Raw genomic sequence first — 19981 nt, 5'->3', positions numbered from 1 at the left:
ACATGCACACCATCTTCTCCGACCTCAGGAGAAGATGGTCGTGCAGTCTTAACCTGATCTTTTTTGTTCTATCTTCTGTCTCTTTCTGCAGGTTCTGCTGCTTCATCAAACTCCTGCTGCCTAATGAGTTTTACAGATCAAACTGCAGACTGCTCGGATTGGACTATGTAGGTAATTTGGAGAGTGCGAGGAGGTGAGAGGACAAAGTCAAGATCATCCACACAGTATAAACAGAGTTTTTAAACGTTCAGTTCAAATATTTTATTCCTGAGACATCAAGGGTGTGTAACTAGAGCTAATGTTTTTCTTCTTCAGATGAACATTTATGATGAGTTTGGCTTGAGATGAGTTTGTATGATTAAAGAAAAACTATCAAGATTTAAACATTTCAGAGATGATTCATGAAGCTGAAGGTTTGGAGGAAGAAAAACAGCTGAAGTAGACCTTGGATGATGTTCAACCTGTTCACCCAGAACTCAGCTATGCAAACACATTCACACAAACACACAAGATGATTCACACAAACACACGCACCTAGGTGCGTGTATGTTTAGTATCCCCACACACAGTTCTCAGACCATGAAGACAGACACCAATAACAGACAGAAAATCCCTGTCCAAATATTTCTTTCTGATCATCAACTTTATACAAAAAAATTTGATGCAAGTGCTTTACTTCAAGCCCTATTAAAGTAAAATATTAATAGTTTAACCATGATACTTTGTTATGTTTCTACTTTTAAACTTTTTATTTGTGCTTTGCTTTACAGGGACACTTCATTTAAAAAGATTTACTTCAGTATAAAGTTACATAACAAGCCGACTCGTCGCTGTCACCACCGGATCCGCATTAAAAACCTGATAACTGATCAGTAACTGATGGACTAAAGCTTGGAAAACCTGGTCCACTCCTACAAGCATCTCTATATTTAGCTAAAGCTTTGCCACTGGGGAAAACCTCTCCCTCCTCCCTCGCTCGCTCTGCTGGCCTCCTCTATGTCGCACTGTTCCACTTCCTATCAGCTGGACATTTTCCAGATCATTCCTCTTCCCTAGCAGGGAGGACTTTTCAGCTGTTTTGTTTAACTCCTGTCCCTGCTACTCCTCTCTACTTTATCTCTTCACCTTGACCCCCAGGACCCTGTTCTCCTCCTTTTGCCTAATTCATGTGAACATTCTTGCTATTAACACACAAACTCAGTCTGCAGACTTATTGATAACAATGCATAAACATTAACTTTTTGCAAAAAAAAAAAAAAAAATTCTTGTGCAAGAGAAAAGCTTAAAATGCATCTGCAGATGCATGCAGTTTGTTGACTCCAGGGAAACTGAATCTTTCCTTTACAGAGACCAACTCAACTTTGTCCTAAACGGTAACAGTTTCTGTTGCATGTGCTGCCTTTTCCTTCTCTTAGCTCTGCTCACATACTCTGTTTATTTTCTCTCACCCTATACTACACCATTTACTTTTCCTCCTCCCTTCATATAAACCCTCTCCACCCCTTAATTCTCTCATCTCCCTCCCTCTCTCCATCCATCACTCTCTCCCTCACCTCCCTTCTCATCCTCAGGCCTCAAGATGAAGTTTTCTCCTCCATCATCCAAACTCCTCAAACTTTAACTTTAATCATCAAAACCACGAAGGAGACACTGAGATAAGGAATAAACGAACAGCAAAATCCTGATAATATAAAAGGGAAATATTACTGACAACATAAGTGGAAATAACCATTTTCAGAAGAAGCATCGTAATGTTGTCGTGACACCACTTGTAAGGAAATTTGACAGGACAGGAAGAGAGGAGTGTATAGATGAATGGCAGGTTTAAAGAGGTGAGGTGAAACGCAGAAGTATGAGTCATGGACAGGACAGGAGGAGCAACATACAACAGGAGGTAGGAGATATGATACCGCAGTAGAGGTGAAAAGATGGGACACAGGTGTAGGAGGGAGAGACTGCAGTTGAAGAGGAGGAGAAAAAAGGACAAACAACTGTCCTTGTTTCTAAAAACACAGTTCTCTTCTTAAAAAGGGACAATTCACCACATTTTCAGTTGTGTACAGTTTTTTTCTGCATCACAACCAGCCTGATATTATGCAGCAGACACAGTTTATTCCCAGAACGCAGACCTGCTGTGAATCAGACCCTGTTCTGGAGTGAAAGCCATGATTTAGCTGCAGGGTCACCCAGAATGGACAAACAATTAGACTGTACCAATTAATACAGCAACACACTCTCCGAGCTGTTTACAAGAGAGGTGGGACAAGCTGGAAAGAAAAATAAGGTGAGACACGGAAACAGTGTCAAAGAGCTAAAACAAGAGTCATCAGGACAGACAGATGTGGAAACTGAGGGCAAACGAGAATCACCACCTCCCAGTCGCATGCCTTCATAAGTCTGTTACAGTTCACCTGGTCCTTTCCAGACTTTTGCTCTAATCTAATCAGTTCATCCATTAATCCAAAGCCCCTTTCACACATTCACTGGAATCCTGAAATTCTCCAGACTTTATCCAGAGGCTGTAATTGAGAATGCAAATGTTCGAGTGAGACACTCCTGACATTAGCTGGACTTTATCCTGTGATCCTGTATCCTAGTGCAATATCCAGATTAGGCACATGTAGAGCTGCTCTGTTCTGAACTGTCACTGTGTGTGAAACAACAACTCTGGACAATCTCCAGAGGTCATATGTGAAAAAGTCTCAAATGAATGTTTATGCCACATATAATTAATTTATCTCCAGGCATCTTTGAATCCAGGAGGATGTTTGTGCCAAACATAAAGAAATTTAATTGCATGAATGGATGCGAATATATAATGTCTCTGGCCACAGCTGTCGCCAGTGCAGAGGCATCGAACCTGATCCTGCCTTTATGTACTTGTAAAACTTCTCCAATACAGCGCCTGACACTATAATTTCTGCTAATTACTTAGATTTAACTTTTTCAATTAATTAATTATTTATTCAGTCTTTGAAACGTCAACTACCCACAGTCCAAAGTAACTTATAATCGTTTGCTTTGTCTGTCCCTAAAAATATTTATGGCCAAGAAAAACAACCAGTACTCACATTAGAGAAGATAAAATCAGAAAAGCTTTCACTTTTGTTGAAGAAAGTGGATATTTCCTAAAACCAAGCAGCCAAAAAAGAATATCAAAGAGGTCCATGAATCTGACGCTTTTCAGCTGCTGGTTCTGTCGACACATTTGTGTGCAGAGTTCCCACAGCTTTAAACTGCTTATTTTAAACTCAGCAGGTTCGACACTTTTACGTGCATGTTCAGTTCTTTAGAAAATATCTTCCAGTGCCTCTACAGAGAATGGTTATGTAATCTGAATCAGTCCAAATCTGAAGTCCTCATTTGTCCACAAAGCTGCAGAAACGCGCCAACAGCGCTCAACTCTAATATAAGCCCGGGATTAAACTGATGAGGCTCAGAACTGTGCCCACTATCTGACCAAGCAGCAGCACAGCAGAAGCAGAACCTGTGATTTACAGTACAGCTCAGATCTCCCTCTGTATCACAGCAGCCGGGCTGAGCTGAGCCTACGCCTACACCTCCACAGCACGAATTAGAGCCAAAACACAGCCAGAGGCTCTGTTCGTGTTTCCTGCAGGAGCATCAATGCAGTGATCAGAGCAGCCGTCTGAAGACAAACTGGTTCTTAAAACACTGCTTAAAGACTCTGTCCACAGCAGTTTGCATTACGGTTAATTACGGCCACATTTCCCATAAAACCAACTACTTCCTGTCCTTACTCCAGTGTGTGTCTGGCCTGGTCACGTCATCGAACCTCACATCATAGAAACTGCACTGTTTCTACAGAATGAAAAACCTGTTCTTTTTTTACTCTGTGAAGCTTTAGGTAAGAAAGTTTAATGATGAACAAGAGATCAAGATATAAAATTAAATTAAAATCGAAAACATTTAGGTTGGGTAGAAGTTGGTTCTCAAAGCAGTTTGTAGTGAAACAACCACTTTTTTTATTTGCTCATTTTCATTTGATTTAGACAAAAGTTTGTTAAATTAAACATTAAAGTTAAATTTAAAAAAAAGTTTTAAAGACGTTTATATTTCTTAAAGTGGTAAATCCAACGTAACATGAGTATTAAGGAGTAAAAAACTAAACAAAACAAAAAAAAATTATATTGCAGCATAACTGCAGGCTGCTCCTGCTCTCTGCTCCAAGCTCCATGAAACATTAGCTGCTACATGGAGGGATGTCACCAGATCTGATGCTTCAGAACCAAGTCTAAACCAATAAGTCTGAAAATGTAATGTGATAGTTTTCTATGATACAGGAAGCTCTGTAGCAGCGGTCTGGAGAATGTGACCTCTCCCTATGAGATAACCATACCAGGGCAGTCGGACCTTAAAATGCGAGGAGGAGGAGGAGGAGGAGGGTATAGCTACAGCACCAACAACATATGGTCTGCTGCTGTCAGCAGGTGCAGAAACAGGTTGAGGAGGAAACTTGACTGAGAGAAACAGACATCCAGAGGTGAATAAAGAATTCACAGTGACAACATGTCCTTAAGACCCATGTCTCTCTCACTACAGCAGCATGAGACCGAGGATGCTGAGCAGGACAAATGTCTCCCAGAGGCAGAGAAAAGACAAACCCTGCAGCACCTGTGTCACAGTAAGAGGAGCCGATAGTCTTTTTATTGTCTGGCACAATGTTGTGTAGTTTTGACTAATGGTGACGTCTGTATGACTGCAATCTTCCAACCTGCTCTTGTTGTTGGAAAAGAATTTTTGAAACGTTCAAGTTCCTGGTATCAAAATTAGTATCACAAATCGTGGAATTTCAGTGGTACTGAAACTGACTGCCAACTTTCTAGTTCGTGGTTACCAACATGAGACTCAGACTGCTTCTTCGCATTAAACAATCACAGCTCTTCATTCAGTTTACCGCTGACACTGTGCATGACGCAGCATCAGCGAAGCTCAACATCGTCACATGAGCCTTGATGAAACAGTAGCTCCGAGGAAAACTTTCGAGTTAAGTACTGCTGAACAATCCTGTCTGAGATTAATCTGTAAACACACAAACCTGTGCGTCCAACTGGACAGGTCGTATTTCACCGTCTCACCAGGACACGTACAGTAAAAACAGCCTAACACACCCCATTTCAGCCTCAACAATAGGGATCATGTCAGAACCACATTTTTCACTGTAGAATAAGGCACAAAGAAAAGATTATTTGCATTAGAACTCTGGTAGGTATTCACACAGATGAAGAGGTTTGAAGCCTCAGAGCAGAGACTGAAATCTGAATATTTGCCATTTTTAGCACTGAAACCATTCAAAGTATAAAACGACCCGTTTGTTAAAGAAACTGCAACATGGGAACAAGTCCACACCTCCGAGACATAGAAAGGCTCCAGTCAACAAGTTGACAAGTGTTCCTGCTGCTGCATCAAAGAAAGGGAAAAAGTGGAGGAGAAAGATAAAAAGTGAGCTTCCAGTTAAAGATAAGTAGAAGAAGAGGGAGGAGGAGATCAGAGAAAAACAGTATGAGGACAAATGCAAAACGAGGAGAAAACGGGTGGAAAGACAAGAGGCTATAAAGACCAGAGGAAGAAATGGAGAAGGGGGAGGAGAGAGAAAGCAGCAGCCCAGCCTGTATCTGATTACATAATTGCTCTACAGGATTTGAAAGCAGGTCTGCGCAAAAAAAAAAAAAAAAAAAAAAAAAAAAACACAACAACGCCTCAAATCTGCAGCGACTCACAAATATTCCACCTAACGCAGACCGACATAAGAGACAACGAAATCCACCTTCATGTGTTCACCTAAAACCACAGAGGTCACGCACAGAGCAAGAGGGTTCCAGCTGCGCACGAGCTCACTGCAAAGCGTCAACGTCCCTGTGGGAACAACTGTGGAATATTCTGGTGTGTTTGCTCTGGGGCCGAGGTCAGCGGTGGCGACCACGCCTGCACCAACTCTGCTGCCTCCGCCGCGGAGAGGAAAACCAGCCTTCCATCAGTGTAGACCTCAGAGTTCAGCAGCAGCAGCTCTGTCGCACCGAGTCCATCACTCTCACACACACACACACACACACACACACACACACCACAACAAGTTCAACAACACGATGGAGAGCGGGAGAAAGCGGAAACGCTCAGGCGAGAGAGAAGCTCGCCGCGCTGCTCCTCTCTGCGCAAACGAGCTGCTGCGGCACCGCGACAATGACACCGCAGGTTTAACGGGCGGTTCGGACCAGTGGCAATGAGAGAGGTGAGCTCTAACCCGGACTGAAGGGGCGAACATCACCGCCGAAGCAAAAACTGCCAAAACAAATCCGTGCTAATTACACACGCTGCAGGGTAAACGATGCAGACCGGCCTGACCTGGCTTGGCTCGGCTCGGTCCGGGCTGCCACTCACCTGAAGGCTGACGGAAGCGCAGTGGAGTCCCGCTCACTGTGAAGGACAGAAAGACAGACTGCTGAGAGCTCGGAGCAAAACCAACGCAGGAGCACTGAGTCCTCAAATCCACCAATCCTGCTCCTCCTCTTCCTCCCCCCGCCCCCTTGCGCTCCGCTTCGGCTTCAGCAGGGCCCGGACTGCAGCGCACAGTGCCCTCGGTGCTTACGCCCCGCAGCACCGGTGGGGCGGAGCTGCAACGTTATGTTTTCACTGGAGTCTTGTTAAGACAGAGATGGATTTGTGCTCATCTTGTGTTTTGTTTGTGTGTCTCTTCATGGTCGGGTAACAGTCACTTTGCGCTGCACTGAATGATCCTCTGGACATAGGCCCAGGGGTCCAAGCAGGTCTTGGGCCTGTGGCCTTGTAAGAAAGTGAGATGAGGACGCCTGTTGTTGGGTGCAGCCCGTGTTAATAATGATCAGTTTGTCACCGATCAGATTTCACACTGAGACTTTCTTTTGTTTAATCTCCAGTCAAACATGTAATCGTGTTGGTTTCTGTCAGCACTTTCTTCAAAGCTCCAGCCTTTATTTGATCCTGGGGCTTGGCACTGGGACTTTGTATGTGACAGTGTATCTCAAATATAGGATTAGACTACATTTTAAATAATTAAGTCCTTTAGTGCATAAAATGTAAATTTGACTAATGCAGCTCATGAAAAAGAAACACTCCCTATAACAGAATTATCACTATAAACAGATGAAACAAAATATTTTACTCAGTAAGTGACTGAACCAGTTCCTCCACAAATGATTTCGCCACTACACAAACACCTGTTCAAACAGTAGTTTTATATAAACTGTATATAGATTCAAACTGCAGGAGCCTTTGTGGCCCGAAGGCCAATAAATTGTTAATATTGCCATCATCATCATAATCTGTCCTTACTCACACTGGAAATGACGCTGCATTTTCTAGATTCACTAGTAACTGACCACCACCATGTCCCCACCCCTGAGGACTGTGGTGGAAGACATATGAAGCGCTTCTAGCCCCTAAAATGTTAGTGAGAGGCAGAGTCCACAAGAAGGGAGGGAGGGGGAGAGTCTGCAGAGACTGGGTGATGCCAAACAGCTTGGACTGAGAAAAGTTGGAGAGTGTCATCATCGACATATACAGTTATAAAACTCATCATCATCACTACTGAGTTTGTCAGATGTGTGAAGTAATTAGTGACCAGTCTTTGCCTTTAACCACCACTGACGCTCCCTGTGTCCGGCAGACAACTGAGCCTCTGTCCAGGCTCTTCCTATGAGTGCAGCTGGAGATGATGGAGCTCAGTTTAACAACCTTATGTTCTGTAGTGCAATTTGTGGTGTACTGTAATTTATTACTTTGTTCATATATAAACATGAAAGTGAAATTGTCAAATAAACCATCTGAGGTACTTACTGGAGTATTTCCATTTTATGTTACTTCATGTATCAATTCCACTACAAGTTGGAGGCAAATATTGCATGTTATTTTCCATTACATTTATTTGACAGATTTTGTTACTTTCTCAATTAAAAAATATAATCATAATAAATAATTAATAACTGATGGTCACACATAAACTGAATCCCTGGGAATATTTTTAGTCAAGCCAAATAGAGCAGATTAGAATCAGGAAGTTGCATAAAATCTAAATAGTCAAAGTTCAGTGGCACGTAGTGAAGTGTACTGGACCACGTGTACTTAGTTACACTCCACGACTTCATGGATACTTTAAGTGTAGGTGATTTGCAAAACAAAAGACAAGTTGGTGAAAATTGATTTAAATGCAAAACATATTTGTGTTTAACACATATAGATTGACCTGCTACACACTGAAATAAGGATGTGAAAATTACACTTTACAGTATTTAAGCTAGATCTTTGTTATTCTGTGATGCAGAAGGCAGTGGGTTCGAATCCCAGCCCACCAGGTGTGGCCCCGCCCAGGCACAGAGGGCGACCTTGGAGTCGTTCCCGAGCCCGGATAAAATTGAAGGGGATCTGGCTTAAAAACTAAGGGAGAAGACGAAAGCCATTGATCTTTGATCTTTGGTGTTATTTAAAGGTTAACAATAACAATAAGACAAAAACTCAATGAAGAGAAAAGTTCTCTGATATATGATTGAACTTGAGAAGCTGTCTAAACTCTTTGTTGCCAACAAAGACAAAGCAGAGGAAACGCCTTCAGCATTATGTCCCAGAAGGACAAAGAAGAGGTTCTGATCAAGACTGTTTTCATTAAGGTAGGAGTACGAAGACGTTAGGATAAAGATAAAGATGGGCAATGAGATGAAATAATGTATGTGAAGACTGTCAGTCAGTTTCTAATCATGTTGTCAGGTCACATACACACACACACACACACACACACACACACACACACACACACACACAATAAGAACGGTGTATTCAGGGGGTGAAGGACGTCCAACTGTTGTGACTTGAAGTGCAGCAGGGTGTGTGTGTGTTGATCTGGCCTTGAAGTGTTTTTTTTGGGGGGGATGTTTATGACACAAACATACACAGTCACAGGCTGCTCAGTGTGTGTGTGTGTGTGTGTGTGTGTGTGTGAGTAGGGGATTATCACTCAGACACCAGACACTGTTTATAAATGTCCAGCACACCACAGCCATATTTGTTTAGAAGCAGAAGAAGGCAAGGAGAAGGTCAAAGGTAGTAGCTATAAATCCCATCATGCAACAGCTGCATCGGAGCCCACTGCACCTGAACTCACTGTAGCACACATACTTTTTCTGCAATGATTTTAAGCATAAACGTGAACATGCACATATCATCTTTTCAGTCATAATTATTATGTGACATCATGAACTCTGCAGTTTTGTCCAGATGTTTAAATCAGGTTTTAAGGTGTTACATTATTCTGCTCATGGAAGGACGGAACTTCAGTAACATGGTGTCAATATCATCTAACATCATGATAAATTTTAGAGAATTGAGAAAGTCCATGTGCATTACACAGGTTTTAGGATTAAACGCAGTATTTATGATGGAGCGGTGGGGATTAGTTTTATATTGCCTTTTTTAACATCTGCTAGTTCTGGTTAGCGCAGAAGAAAAGATGCTGTTTGTGTTAAATGTCAGTGTTTCTTTCACAGTAAAGTTGGACTCAACTTCAACACGTTGCATGGCAACAGCTGACTGTCAGCGCCCACTCAGGTGTGCGTGCACCATGATGAACAAGAGCGAAGTGTGTGGGCAGTGAAAGAGCCAGGCGTCTATCCAGAAATGGGAGAGATGGAGGGAGGGAGAGGAGGACGGAGGAAGACGGGAGAGAGGAGAAGACGTCAACTTTTCTGTTCTTTCTGTATCTCCCTTACAGACATTTCGAAAAAAAGGTTTCCATGGTGACTGCTATGGGATGCCAGACTGGTTGCTGGGAGAGTAAGAACTGATGGAATGGAGGAGGAGGAGGAAGAGGTCGAGGCCGGTGGATTTTTCCCAGCTTTTCCACAGAGGCTGAAGTGTGTGGGTGGGCTCCTCTCTCTCTCTCTCTCTCTCTTTCTCTCTCTCTCTCTCTCTCTCTGTCTCAGATGGCAGCAGTGTGAGTGTGGGGGTGGTTGCGTTGTTATTATTTGATACATTATTTGCAGGTTTTGCAGTGAACAGAAGAGAAAGTGTGAGTTGCACCAATAGAGCAGGTGGATCATGGGGTTTGTACCCACAAATATATCTCAACCTGGACTGTCAGAACCTCCAGACCTGCAGTAATATGGTGGTCATGTTGTCAGGATCAGTTTTACAGAACTCTTTGAATGTTTAAATGTCGATCGTCATGTGGACAGAGTTTCACCTTTTGATTAAAAACAATTTACAGTATAACTCTGACTGAAACCTGATTCCAATCTGGACTCTAAAACCAAGCCAGGCAAGCAGCCATTTGAAGGTGGAGAGACCAGATAAAATGTCACTCATTGTACCGGACTCCATAATTTGTCCATACAACGACAGAAAACCTGCTGTGTTTGCGTGTCCTTACGTAAAAGGACAGGGTCACAAATTTTCAGGTGGATCTTGAAACGACAGGTGCCCATTTTGCAGTTGTAAACTGTTTTATTCCTTTTAAAGCACTTTCATTATAAGTGATGGGGGATACAATACATGGTTATTGTTTTGCACAAGATAAAATTTCAGTGTTTACTGGGACTTAATAAGAGGTTTCAGCAGCCTAAGTTGTTCCCTGTTGTGGTTTTCTCTTCTAAAACCTCGTATTAAGTCCAGATAAATTTGCCACATATGTGTCTGAGTGTGGCTTTAAACATTTAAATTCAAACACACACTAACACCTCCTCCTCTATTGTCTGGATTGCGTGTGTGCGTTTCAGTAATGTCTCGGAGTGCGTTGGCATGACAACAAAGTGCCTGTCTCCAACAGAGAGAGTGTACCAAGGGAGAGCCGGTCTCATGCACACAGCTGGACCTGATCTTTTGGTTTTTTGCTGTAAATTTCAGACCACATATCATGACAAACAAGACGTTAAGAAAAGACTTGAATGCTTTTCTCTCCATATCCTTATGAATTAACCCCACAGTCTTGACTTTATTTTATAAAACCTACATTTCTAACACACACACTCTGCTGTGTCAGGGATTCTCTACAGGGATTTCATTAGATCAGATGGCAGGTAATCAGGTCGCGTGACTTGCCGTTATGTAACCACGTTTGTTCAGACACAGAGGTCAGCTGCAGAGCAGCGATTCCAACCTGCATCATCTAAATCAACTGTCAAATCCACGTAAGATAACATAAAGCATCTTAGAAATTAAAGGCTGAATTCATGTTTCTTCATTAAATCATGACCATCAGAAATGCGGTATGGTCCAGAGTTGGCTGCTGTAACTCCATAAAGAGGAAAATAAAGTAAAAAAAGAAAAAAAAAATGAAGAAGAAATTAAATAAGAAAATAAAATAGAAAAAGGGGAGACTAAAGAAAAGAAAAAAGAAAGAAAACAAAGAAACAAGAAGAAAAAACGTAGAAGAATAAGTAGAAAATGAAGTAAAAGAAGAAAATAAGTAGGAAAAGAAGATTAATAATAATAAGAAAATGAGCAGAAGAAGAAAAAGGAAATAAACTAGTAGAAGAAAATAAAGACAACCAAGAAGAAAAAAGAAGAAACTAAATAATAAATAAATAAACATGTCACCCAGTGGAGTGCTATTTGTGGCTGGTGTTTTTAGTTTTTGGATGACTATACATGTCTACAGCACATTCTACTGACTAAAGGTGAGTACAGAAGAGTTTTTTAGTTTTAGTGATGTTTGTGGTGAAAATGATTAAAATTATATGTTGGGTTAACATTGACACTCTTACTAAAGTGAAGCAGAAAAACACCAAAAATTTCCACAAGTGAGATACTAAATAAATAAATGCAAAGGTTTTTGAGCTTTCAGCAGAGCTACGCTAGCTGTAGATGCTAGCTGTAGCTTTCTATTTAATGTACAGACAAGGGTACTATTAAAACCTTAGAGTAGTTTTGAAGTACAGTAAGTACAGAAACAAACAGGCGGCACCATCTTCAACCGGGACTGTGGGATGTTTTCCAACACAGCAGGTCTGCGGCCCCGCGGTGAAACATGTTTACTTAGAAAATATGTTTCCACATGTTTATTTATGACACAACAGGTGAAGTCCGTCTTATCTTAATAAGTTCAAACTAAACTCTCCTGTCTTTGTTCATACATTTCCCAGGATCTAAAAGCTGAAATCAGATCACTATGTGTATTCATGCAGCAGTAGGAGCAGCTGTCAGTCAGTCAGAAGCGAGTGTTGAAGCCGGAGAGCTCCAGCTTATCGATGGTTCTCTGGTTGCTGAAGGACGCTCTGGTTATCCGACTGCTTGGACTTCCTTCTTTACTCAACCACACCTTCCTGTAGGCCACACAGACAGGAAGACAAAGAGAAGAAATTCAGCTGAAAACAGAAGTGGACAGACGTGGATGTCCATGTTTCAGTCGTAAACAGTTTTTAATGGACCTAATATAAACAAAAAATTAAGGTGAATGGGGGGAAACAAGATCAGCTGAGCTTTAACAAGCTTTTATACTGTGGGGACTAAAGACTGCAGGGAGACATGGGCCTCGCTGCTTCACTGTTTGTGGGACAAAAAAAGAAGACGAGACACATACCCCCCCTCCACACACACACACACACTTGGGGGTCAAGCCAGCATCTGGACAACCAGGGACATGATGGGAAAACACAAACATTCCTGTGAAAGTTATATTTAACCCTGAGAATCTCAGTCTGTCTCACCACAGACTGTGGACGGATTACCAGGCACAGACAGGGGAAGGAATGTTTTGAGTCCATTTTGTCAATTTTAATTTTCTATTATTTTTTCTCTCTTTTGGTTTATTTTAGGTAATTTCATGGTAATTTGCTCTCATTGAAATAGAAAATCTGAACAGTAACATCTGAACCTGATGCCTCTGGGCCCCCTGAGCTCTCAGGCCTTTGCGTGTGTGCCCAGTAGGCCTGCTCAGTAATCCACCCATGCCACTGACTGTTTTTGTGAGTCTCTGATGACTCTGTTGATGCACTGTGTGTGTGTGTGTGTGTGTGTGTGTGTGTGTGTGTGTGTGTGTGTGTGTGTGTGTGTGTGTGTGTGTGTGTGTGTGTGTGGGTAGATTAGAGGAGATTGCAGGAGATCAGGGTCAAGTTTGTAGCTGCGTTGTCTGAAGCTCAGCCAGAACGAGTGAGTAAGAAAAACAACACGGGATGTGGACAGAGAGAGAGTTTGTGTAAGAGAGACGAGATGTCCTACTTTTTTTTAAGCTAAACTTCATCTACAGTTGACTGCTCTGCTCCATGACCCACTACTCTACTGTACACACACACTCTGACGCAGTGTTAATTCTCCAGCTGCAGGATGGGGGTTTGTAATCTGCTGCCATTTTGCTCTAAAGCAACAACTGACTCCTGTGCTGCGTTCATCTTTTGTATCAGCAATAACAACAACACTCTCAGCCGGTCATCAGCTGAGATCTGTGGACATGGTGGCAGACTGGGAGCACACAAACAGTTTGGGAGAAAGAGAAACTGTCAAATTATTATCCAGACTTTGTGTTGTAAACACGCTTTCACTGCTGTCCACTACATGAAACACGAGTGAGAGCAACATCACTATTACACGCTATTAAACTGGACTCAACACAACTACAAACATTCAACTCCAAAGCAGCGAGGCTAAGACCAAATGTCCCAACTTTCCAAAACTTGTTCCGAGTCATAAGCAGTAACATTCACCTTGGCTCTGAGTGACCAAGAAGTTTGTCCTTTGTTCAGTGTTTTCTAATGAGACACTCCAGGAGGACAGTCTTGGCCAGAGCCCGTTATAAAACGAATGGTTTGACAAACGATGTGGTTTGAGTCAGGTGTAAAAATGACTCAGAGAAAGATGCTGCAGTGGAGATAACAGGAGACACACGTCAGAATCTCTGTACGTCTCATAGTCTGTAGGATTCTCTGTCACTGAATAAGCTGTGTTTGAGAACAGTTTTGTCGGTTTGCAAACTTGCACTTTCAAGTTTTTTGTGCTGTGTCACCTGTGCAATGAAAAGAGGTTTATAAGTTTTGCAAGTTTGGTGTTTAGCTTCAGGCTTGCAAATGTATTTTTTTACAGTTTGCAGACAGAATCTTATTTGTACAAGTTCACAAGTTTCCAAGAGCAAATCTGAATCTGATGCTTCCTGCTGCTTAGCGTGTCAGCGTGGGAAGATCTTTGTGAACCTCTGATCGGTTTGATCCATTCACACATCCAACAAGCACTGTAGCAGCTCCACCCTGTGCAGGCCTGCTTCAAAAGTATAACAGCAAATAATGAAAACTGAAGACAGGTGGCCAGGTTTCTTGAGCCTGAACCATATTTCACTGTAAAACAACAGCCTAGGAGTTCAGCTGAGGATGTTTTTGGCACTTTGTCCCTTCATATGTCCATGTGTATAAATGCAATGCAATAACACAACAAGCTCTGTTTTAGATTGACAGCACTCTGGACGGAAACTGGACAGGAAAAGCTGAAAATGAAGGGACTTTGCAGAAATGTGATGGAAAACTAATCATGGAACATTCAACTTTCCTGCTTCTTTCTCTTTACCATTCCTCTTCAAAAACAATGTAAAATGACCAGAACAGATGCAGAACAGGTGTTTTTTCTTTTTAGCCACGCAAACCAGTCAATTCCGGGTTATAATTCTCACGTGTAGTTGTTTTTTTAGGGTCGTAAAACAATTGAAAAGCACAAATGTACTGTACAGTAATTCTATCCAACACATTACATGTCCTTTCTCTGGGATGTAGGCAGAGAAAGGAGGTGAAACTGTAGCTACATTCTTTTCCTTTTCACACTTCCACTTTAAGCACATTCCAAACTGTTCCTCTTCTACATATTTAAGCTTCTTGTTTCTCTCAGGAAAAAGTAGAAACCACCCACTCATCCACCTCCCACCTCCACCGGCTTCCCATTTCTTACAACCCTTCTATTTTTCCTTTTCCCTCGTTTTGTCTATCTCCTCCTCGCTGCAGCTGCCTCCTGTTTCCCAGGCCAGGCAGGAAGTGAGGTCGCGGTGAAAGTGGAGTCGAGAGGAAGAGTGCGAGCGGAAAAGAGACATGAAATAATGGATGGAAACAGTAAGAGTGTGTTTTATCTCTCCGGTGTTAATAAGCCTGTGTGTAAAAATGATTTATTACTGAACAGTACTACTGCAGTAATCTGATAGCTTTAGTTGTGCTGCAGATGTCGTTTCTTTCCCCAAACATTTGCTTTTTTATTTGCTACGAACTAAAGGGCCAATTAGTGAACAGAAGAAATGGATGTTGATGTTTTTTACAGTAATTAATCAGAAATCAGAGTTTTTGAAGTAGGTTTTTTCCTTCAATTAGTACAAGAACTTTAGATTTCTGCAGAAACTTTATTTATGAGGGACACGTGGAACAAATCTGACTTGTCTTGTACATTTATGTTATCAACCACTTTGATTTTATCACTCTTGACAAAAGTCCATTTTACAGCCTGTACTTTATAGCGCTTTATTAGGCATGTATTGAGTATTAACTAGTAACTATAGTTGTGACATTAATGTAGTCAGGTTTTATCCTTCCAAGTTGTATTGGAATAAAAATAAAAGTAACATATAATGCTTAAGTAAAGTACAACTACCTTAAAAGTGTACTTAAGTGGATTGTTTGAGTAAATTTACACTCTGTTTACAAGTAGTGTGGAACGCAGCATAAGAGTAGCAGGATGAGGTGGTGATGTCATTTAAATGAGACATCCACACCCTAGTGACATCAGTCCCAGTGGTCAGAGACACTGTCAAAACAAAGGGAGCCCCAGCTAGAGCCTTATGGTCTGGGAGAACATTAGAGGCGTTGAGTGTTTTCTCTTTTTGTGTTTAAGAGAATATGACAGACATATGATAAATGTAAGGCAACAGAGCATGAATAAGGTATGATTTCTGATGTACAAAAAGAATTATGTTGCTATTTTTTGTTTGGAGGGAAGATATCAGACACTTTCACCACATCTGGGTGTGCCACGTCCTGTGGACTAAAGAGGAGAAAGACCATCCAGCTTGTTATCAGCAGACAGTTCAAAAGCTTGCATCTCTGATGGTATGGGGGGGCATTAGTGCCTATTGTGTGGGCAGCGTACACATCTGGAAAGACATCATCAATGCTGAAAATTACATAGCGGTTTTAGAGCAACATTTGCTCCCATTCTTGCATATTTCAGCAAGACAGTGTTCATGACAACAGCATGGCTTCGCAGGAGTCCAGGTGCTGAACTGGCCTGCCTGCAGTCCAGACCTTTCACCAATAGAAAACATTTGGTGCATCATAAAACAAAAAATCTGGCAATAAAGGCCCAGGACTGTTGAGTAACTACAATCCTGCATGAGACAGGAATGGGACAACATTCCTCTCCTAAAACTCCAGCAACGTCTCTCCTCACTTCTCAGACGTTTACAGACAGTTGTCAAAAGAAGCAGTGATGCTACACAATGGTCAACTTCACCCTGTTCCAACTTTTTTGAGATGTGTTGCTGCCATCAAATACAAAATGAGCTAATATTTTGCATGAAATGGCATGAATGTGAAATATGTTCTATTATGAATAAAATATGGGTTGATGAGATTTGCAAATGATTGCATTCTGTTTTATTTGTGTTTTGCACATCTTCCCAACGTCTTTGGAATTTGGGTTGTGTGTTCTTCTCCTTTAAAAATATTCAATAACAATATTATATTACTCTGACTTCATTTCTTTTACAGTTGTTACAGTATTTTGGTTACAAAAATATTAAATGGACCATAAAGGAAATATCTCATGTCAAACTGGGCAAAATGACCCATTTGGTCTGGTGTTTGTATAAGCTTTACTCATCTGTGTGGTTTTATTTGTATTAAATTTAATTTTTGTCAGATTTAACCAAGATCCAGCTAACAGAACAATAAATAGCTCAAGTAAATCTTCTGCAAACAATCCTATAAACCTGCAGAGAGACTCCAGCTCTCTGAAGATGACCTGACTGTGAAGTTGTGAAGGTAAAGTGCGCCACCCAGAGGCTAAAAAGCACTAGTAAGAAAAGCAGTACTAAAACTAAACCACGGATCAGACTGCTGTCACTTAGAGCAGAGTCTTTCTGAAGCAAACTGAAACGAGGCCCAGTGGCCTAATGGATAAGGCATCAGCCTCCGGAGCTGGGGATTGTGGGTTCAAGTCCCACCTGGGTCATCCTAACATACAACTGGATGTGTGTAAATTTAAAAGAATATTCTTCTCCCTAAAAAAAAAGACAAGAATGCTGCAATTCACTCTGTACATCATCTGACTGTGCAGGCACTTCACATCTTGTATCAATTAATCCTAAGTGCAACAACACATCTCACTTCTGATCAAATAAAAAGGACACATTACAACAATTTTCTCTTCATCACGTTCAAAGCTCTGACTCTCACCTAGTTGAATCTACCTAAACTGTCTCCTCCAGGTCCACAATCCTGCTTACCCACTGCTCTCTGCCGAAGACCATCATCTGTTGGTTGCTACACCACAAAGCAGGCCCCTTATGGTCAATGGAACTCTTCTCCAACTCAACTCTTCTCAAACTTCCTGTGAAACATTCTGCCCATCTATTTGCCCATGAGACTTGTGTCTCATTAAACTCATGTTTCAGTTTAATGTTTTATGTTCTTCTCAGATTTTTGGCTGTTTTGTATCTCACTTGTACAGTGAGTCACTTTGATGAAGGCATTTGTCAAATGATTAAATGTGAATGTGAACAAACAGCAGCAAAAAAAAGTCTGTTGTATTCAAGCCTTGTGCTGTACGTACATCTCCTCCACCCTGTCAGCAGGACCCTGGACCTGTCCCACCACCGTTCCACTGTAGGTGTTCTTCACCCAGCCGACCAAGCCGAGGCGCAGACCCTCCCTCTCTGTGTACTGCCGGGACAGAAGGAGGAGGTTTGTGTTGTACAGCAAAGCTACTGACAGTTCATCACAGAACATGTCGCCTCAGCCTGAATATACACAATGTTAGGACCAGTGTGGTTTAAAAAAATATAGACGTATTAACATTTTTTATTTAAATCTTGATTTTTGTTTCTAAATGTGTGCAGTCATAGGGGTCAACACCAACTAAAGGTCAACAGGGACTAACATGGTTAAACAGCCCCCCAGTTTTAAAAATAAATTGTTTTCTTTGGTTTTAGTCACCTTTGGAACAATGCAGATTTGTTTCAGTTGTATTTTATGCTTTTTAGAGCTATTTTAGTTTTCATGTAAATATCACTGTGTAATTTTAAAATTTGGTTACAGATTTGGTCAGTTTCAGTCCATAACCTGTGATTTCACGGAGTTTCCTCTTGTTTTGTGATTCTAGTTTGAGTGAGTCCCCAAACTACAACCATAGGAGGCATGTTGGAAATCAGTGAATGAAAATATAAGAGCATCTTCATACACTTTTAGAAAATAGGTGACATTATTGGACCTCTAAGGGTACAACAGCTTATACTGGGGTTGTTCCCTCTAGAATGCAACATTTCTACTCTTAATATTGGTTACCCAATTGTACCTTTGTCATAATAGCTGTAATAATTCTGCAGCAACTTGCTACTTGAGTTTATATATATCTTTGCTTTGCATTTAATTTAGTCAATGATAATTACATTATTGCATTGTAAAAGCTAATTTTCAAATCTACTTAAAGGACGCCATTACTGGTACTGAACTTCTTTTGGTTCTAGTTTGGGTAGTACATGTACATAAATGCCATTAATTTTCTTTTGACTTCGGTATATCAAAATATCTCTCTTGTCTAGCTGAAAACTAGCTCCAGATGTCATCACTTGGAGGAACCTTCAATTCAGATTATGTCATCCTGAAGATGAAGGTTGTGATCATGGCCAACCTGCTTTTCTACAGCTCCTCCAGATGACATCATCCGAACTTCTAAGAGGGGGTATATTAGTGTAGATTGTATCTTGGGGGACAGAACAGGACTGTGCCCCTATTTCTAAGAGTGTAAGAACCACAAAACTACTCCCCTCCCTTGTTTGCAACACAACCATTTACTTCACTTAATTACAGTAAATATGAGCACATGAAGCTGGTCCTGCTGTTAGGACTTTAGTGTCTGAAAACATCTGCAGAAACATAAGGAAGACCTGTGTGCAGATTATTAAAAGTTCAGAGCATATAAAGTCACAGTGAGTTAAAAACATGGCGTAAGGGAAACAGCAGGAAGTGAAACTCACCATTCTGAAACAAACTCCTGTAAAAAGGAAAAAAAAAGATACAGAAACAGAGATTTAAATTATGCAATAAGAAAACAGCAAAGATTAAGATTTAAATCTTAATGGTTCATTTGATATAATAAAAATTTTAGGAAAGGAACAACACAGTAGTTTATCTAATGCAATCATGGTGGTCTGCTTTAAGGCCGCAGCAGCAGAGCTGAGCTTGTTCCTAAATTAAGCAGCAGCAGATCATTTTACAGGCCGAGCAATAAAAAGGAAAGAGGAAGAAGAAGCAGAAGCAGAAGGGGGGAGTAAACATACAGACCCTGAACATAACCGAAGATTTCAAAGTCCACCGACACCAGTTTTCTTCCCGCTGATTCATGTTCAGACATGCTGAGAGAAAAAGCTAAACTGTCCCTTTAACAGGGCAATGGAGAATGAGTGCAGAGTCCCCCTCCCTGTCCTCTCTCTTTCTGTCCTTCTCCTCACCACTCTGCACCAACATGGTCATGTCATCCTCCAGACTTTTTAAAGGAAACTCTCACCACCGCAGACATTGGAAGTTCAGCCTATGCTTATGGTATCTGTAGTTTAGTCAAGCTACATGCATTTATTTCAGCAGATATTAGAGCTTGTTGGATCAACCAACAGGGACCAGAATGCATCAGGTGTGACAGAGTGTCTGAGCCCAAATGAGTGTCACACATTAGCTTCAGTAGGTTGTAAAGGAGTCAATCTGGTTTTGAGGGGTCAGTTTTGATACTATTTTGATTTATAAGCTTGATTCTTAAGAAGCTTTTT

General features: G+C 41.3%; 2 protein-coding genes and 1 non-coding gene across 4 annotated transcripts in view; 1 reads left to right on the top strand and 2 right to left on the bottom strand.

Annotated features, from left to right (window-relative positions):
• The window catches only part of LOC137101497 (spectrin beta chain, non-erythrocytic 1-like), a 104388-nt gene extending 97835 nt beyond the window's left edge, over positions 1–6553 (bottom strand). For both annotated transcript variants that reach the window (XM_067479982.1, XM_067479989.1), the window contains exon 1: positions 6400–6553. The gene's annotated coding sequence lies outside the window, so the exon portion shown is untranslated. The remainder of the gene's footprint in view (positions 1–6399) is intronic.
• Positions 6554–11812: 5259 nt separating this feature from the next.
• On the bottom strand, positions 11813–19690 carry LOC137131251 (acylphosphatase-2-like). The gene is made up of 4 exons (XM_067512267.1): positions 19503–19690; positions 19196–19212; positions 17773–17882; positions 11813–12305 (listed from the first exon to the last, which is right to left on the bottom strand). The coding sequence occupies exons 1-4, from the start codon at positions 19570–19572 to the stop codon at positions 12191–12193; spliced, it is 312 nt and encodes a 103-aa protein (XP_067368368.1). The 5' UTR covers positions 19573–19690; the 3' UTR covers positions 11813–12190.
• On the top strand, positions 17100–17172 carry trnar-ccg (transfer RNA arginine (anticodon CCG)). Its single transcript has one exon. It is a non-coding gene; the product is annotated as a tRNA-Arg (tRNA).
• Positions 19691–19981: the final 291 nt, after the last annotated feature.

This window comes from Channa argus, chromosome 1 (genome assembly GCF_033026475.1).
Source record: "Channa argus isolate prfri chromosome 1, Channa argus male v1.0, whole genome shotgun sequence".
NCBI lineage: Eukaryota > Metazoa > Chordata > Actinopteri > Anabantiformes > Channidae > Channa > Channa argus.
Note: the sequence above shows the minus strand (reverse complement) of the source record. Positions and strands in the feature narration are given on the sequence as shown.

Bases quoted from the DNA above. Each gene is read 5' to 3' on its own strand.
- LOC137131251 (XM_067512267.1), bottom strand. From the start codon at position 19,572: ATGTCTGAACATGAATCAGCGGGAAGAAAACTGGTGTCGGTGGACTTT. The intron at 12,306-17,772 runs GTACGTACAGCA...TGTGGCCTACAG, and splicing joins GCTGACAGGGTGGAGGAGAT to GAAGGTGTGGTTGAGTAAAG.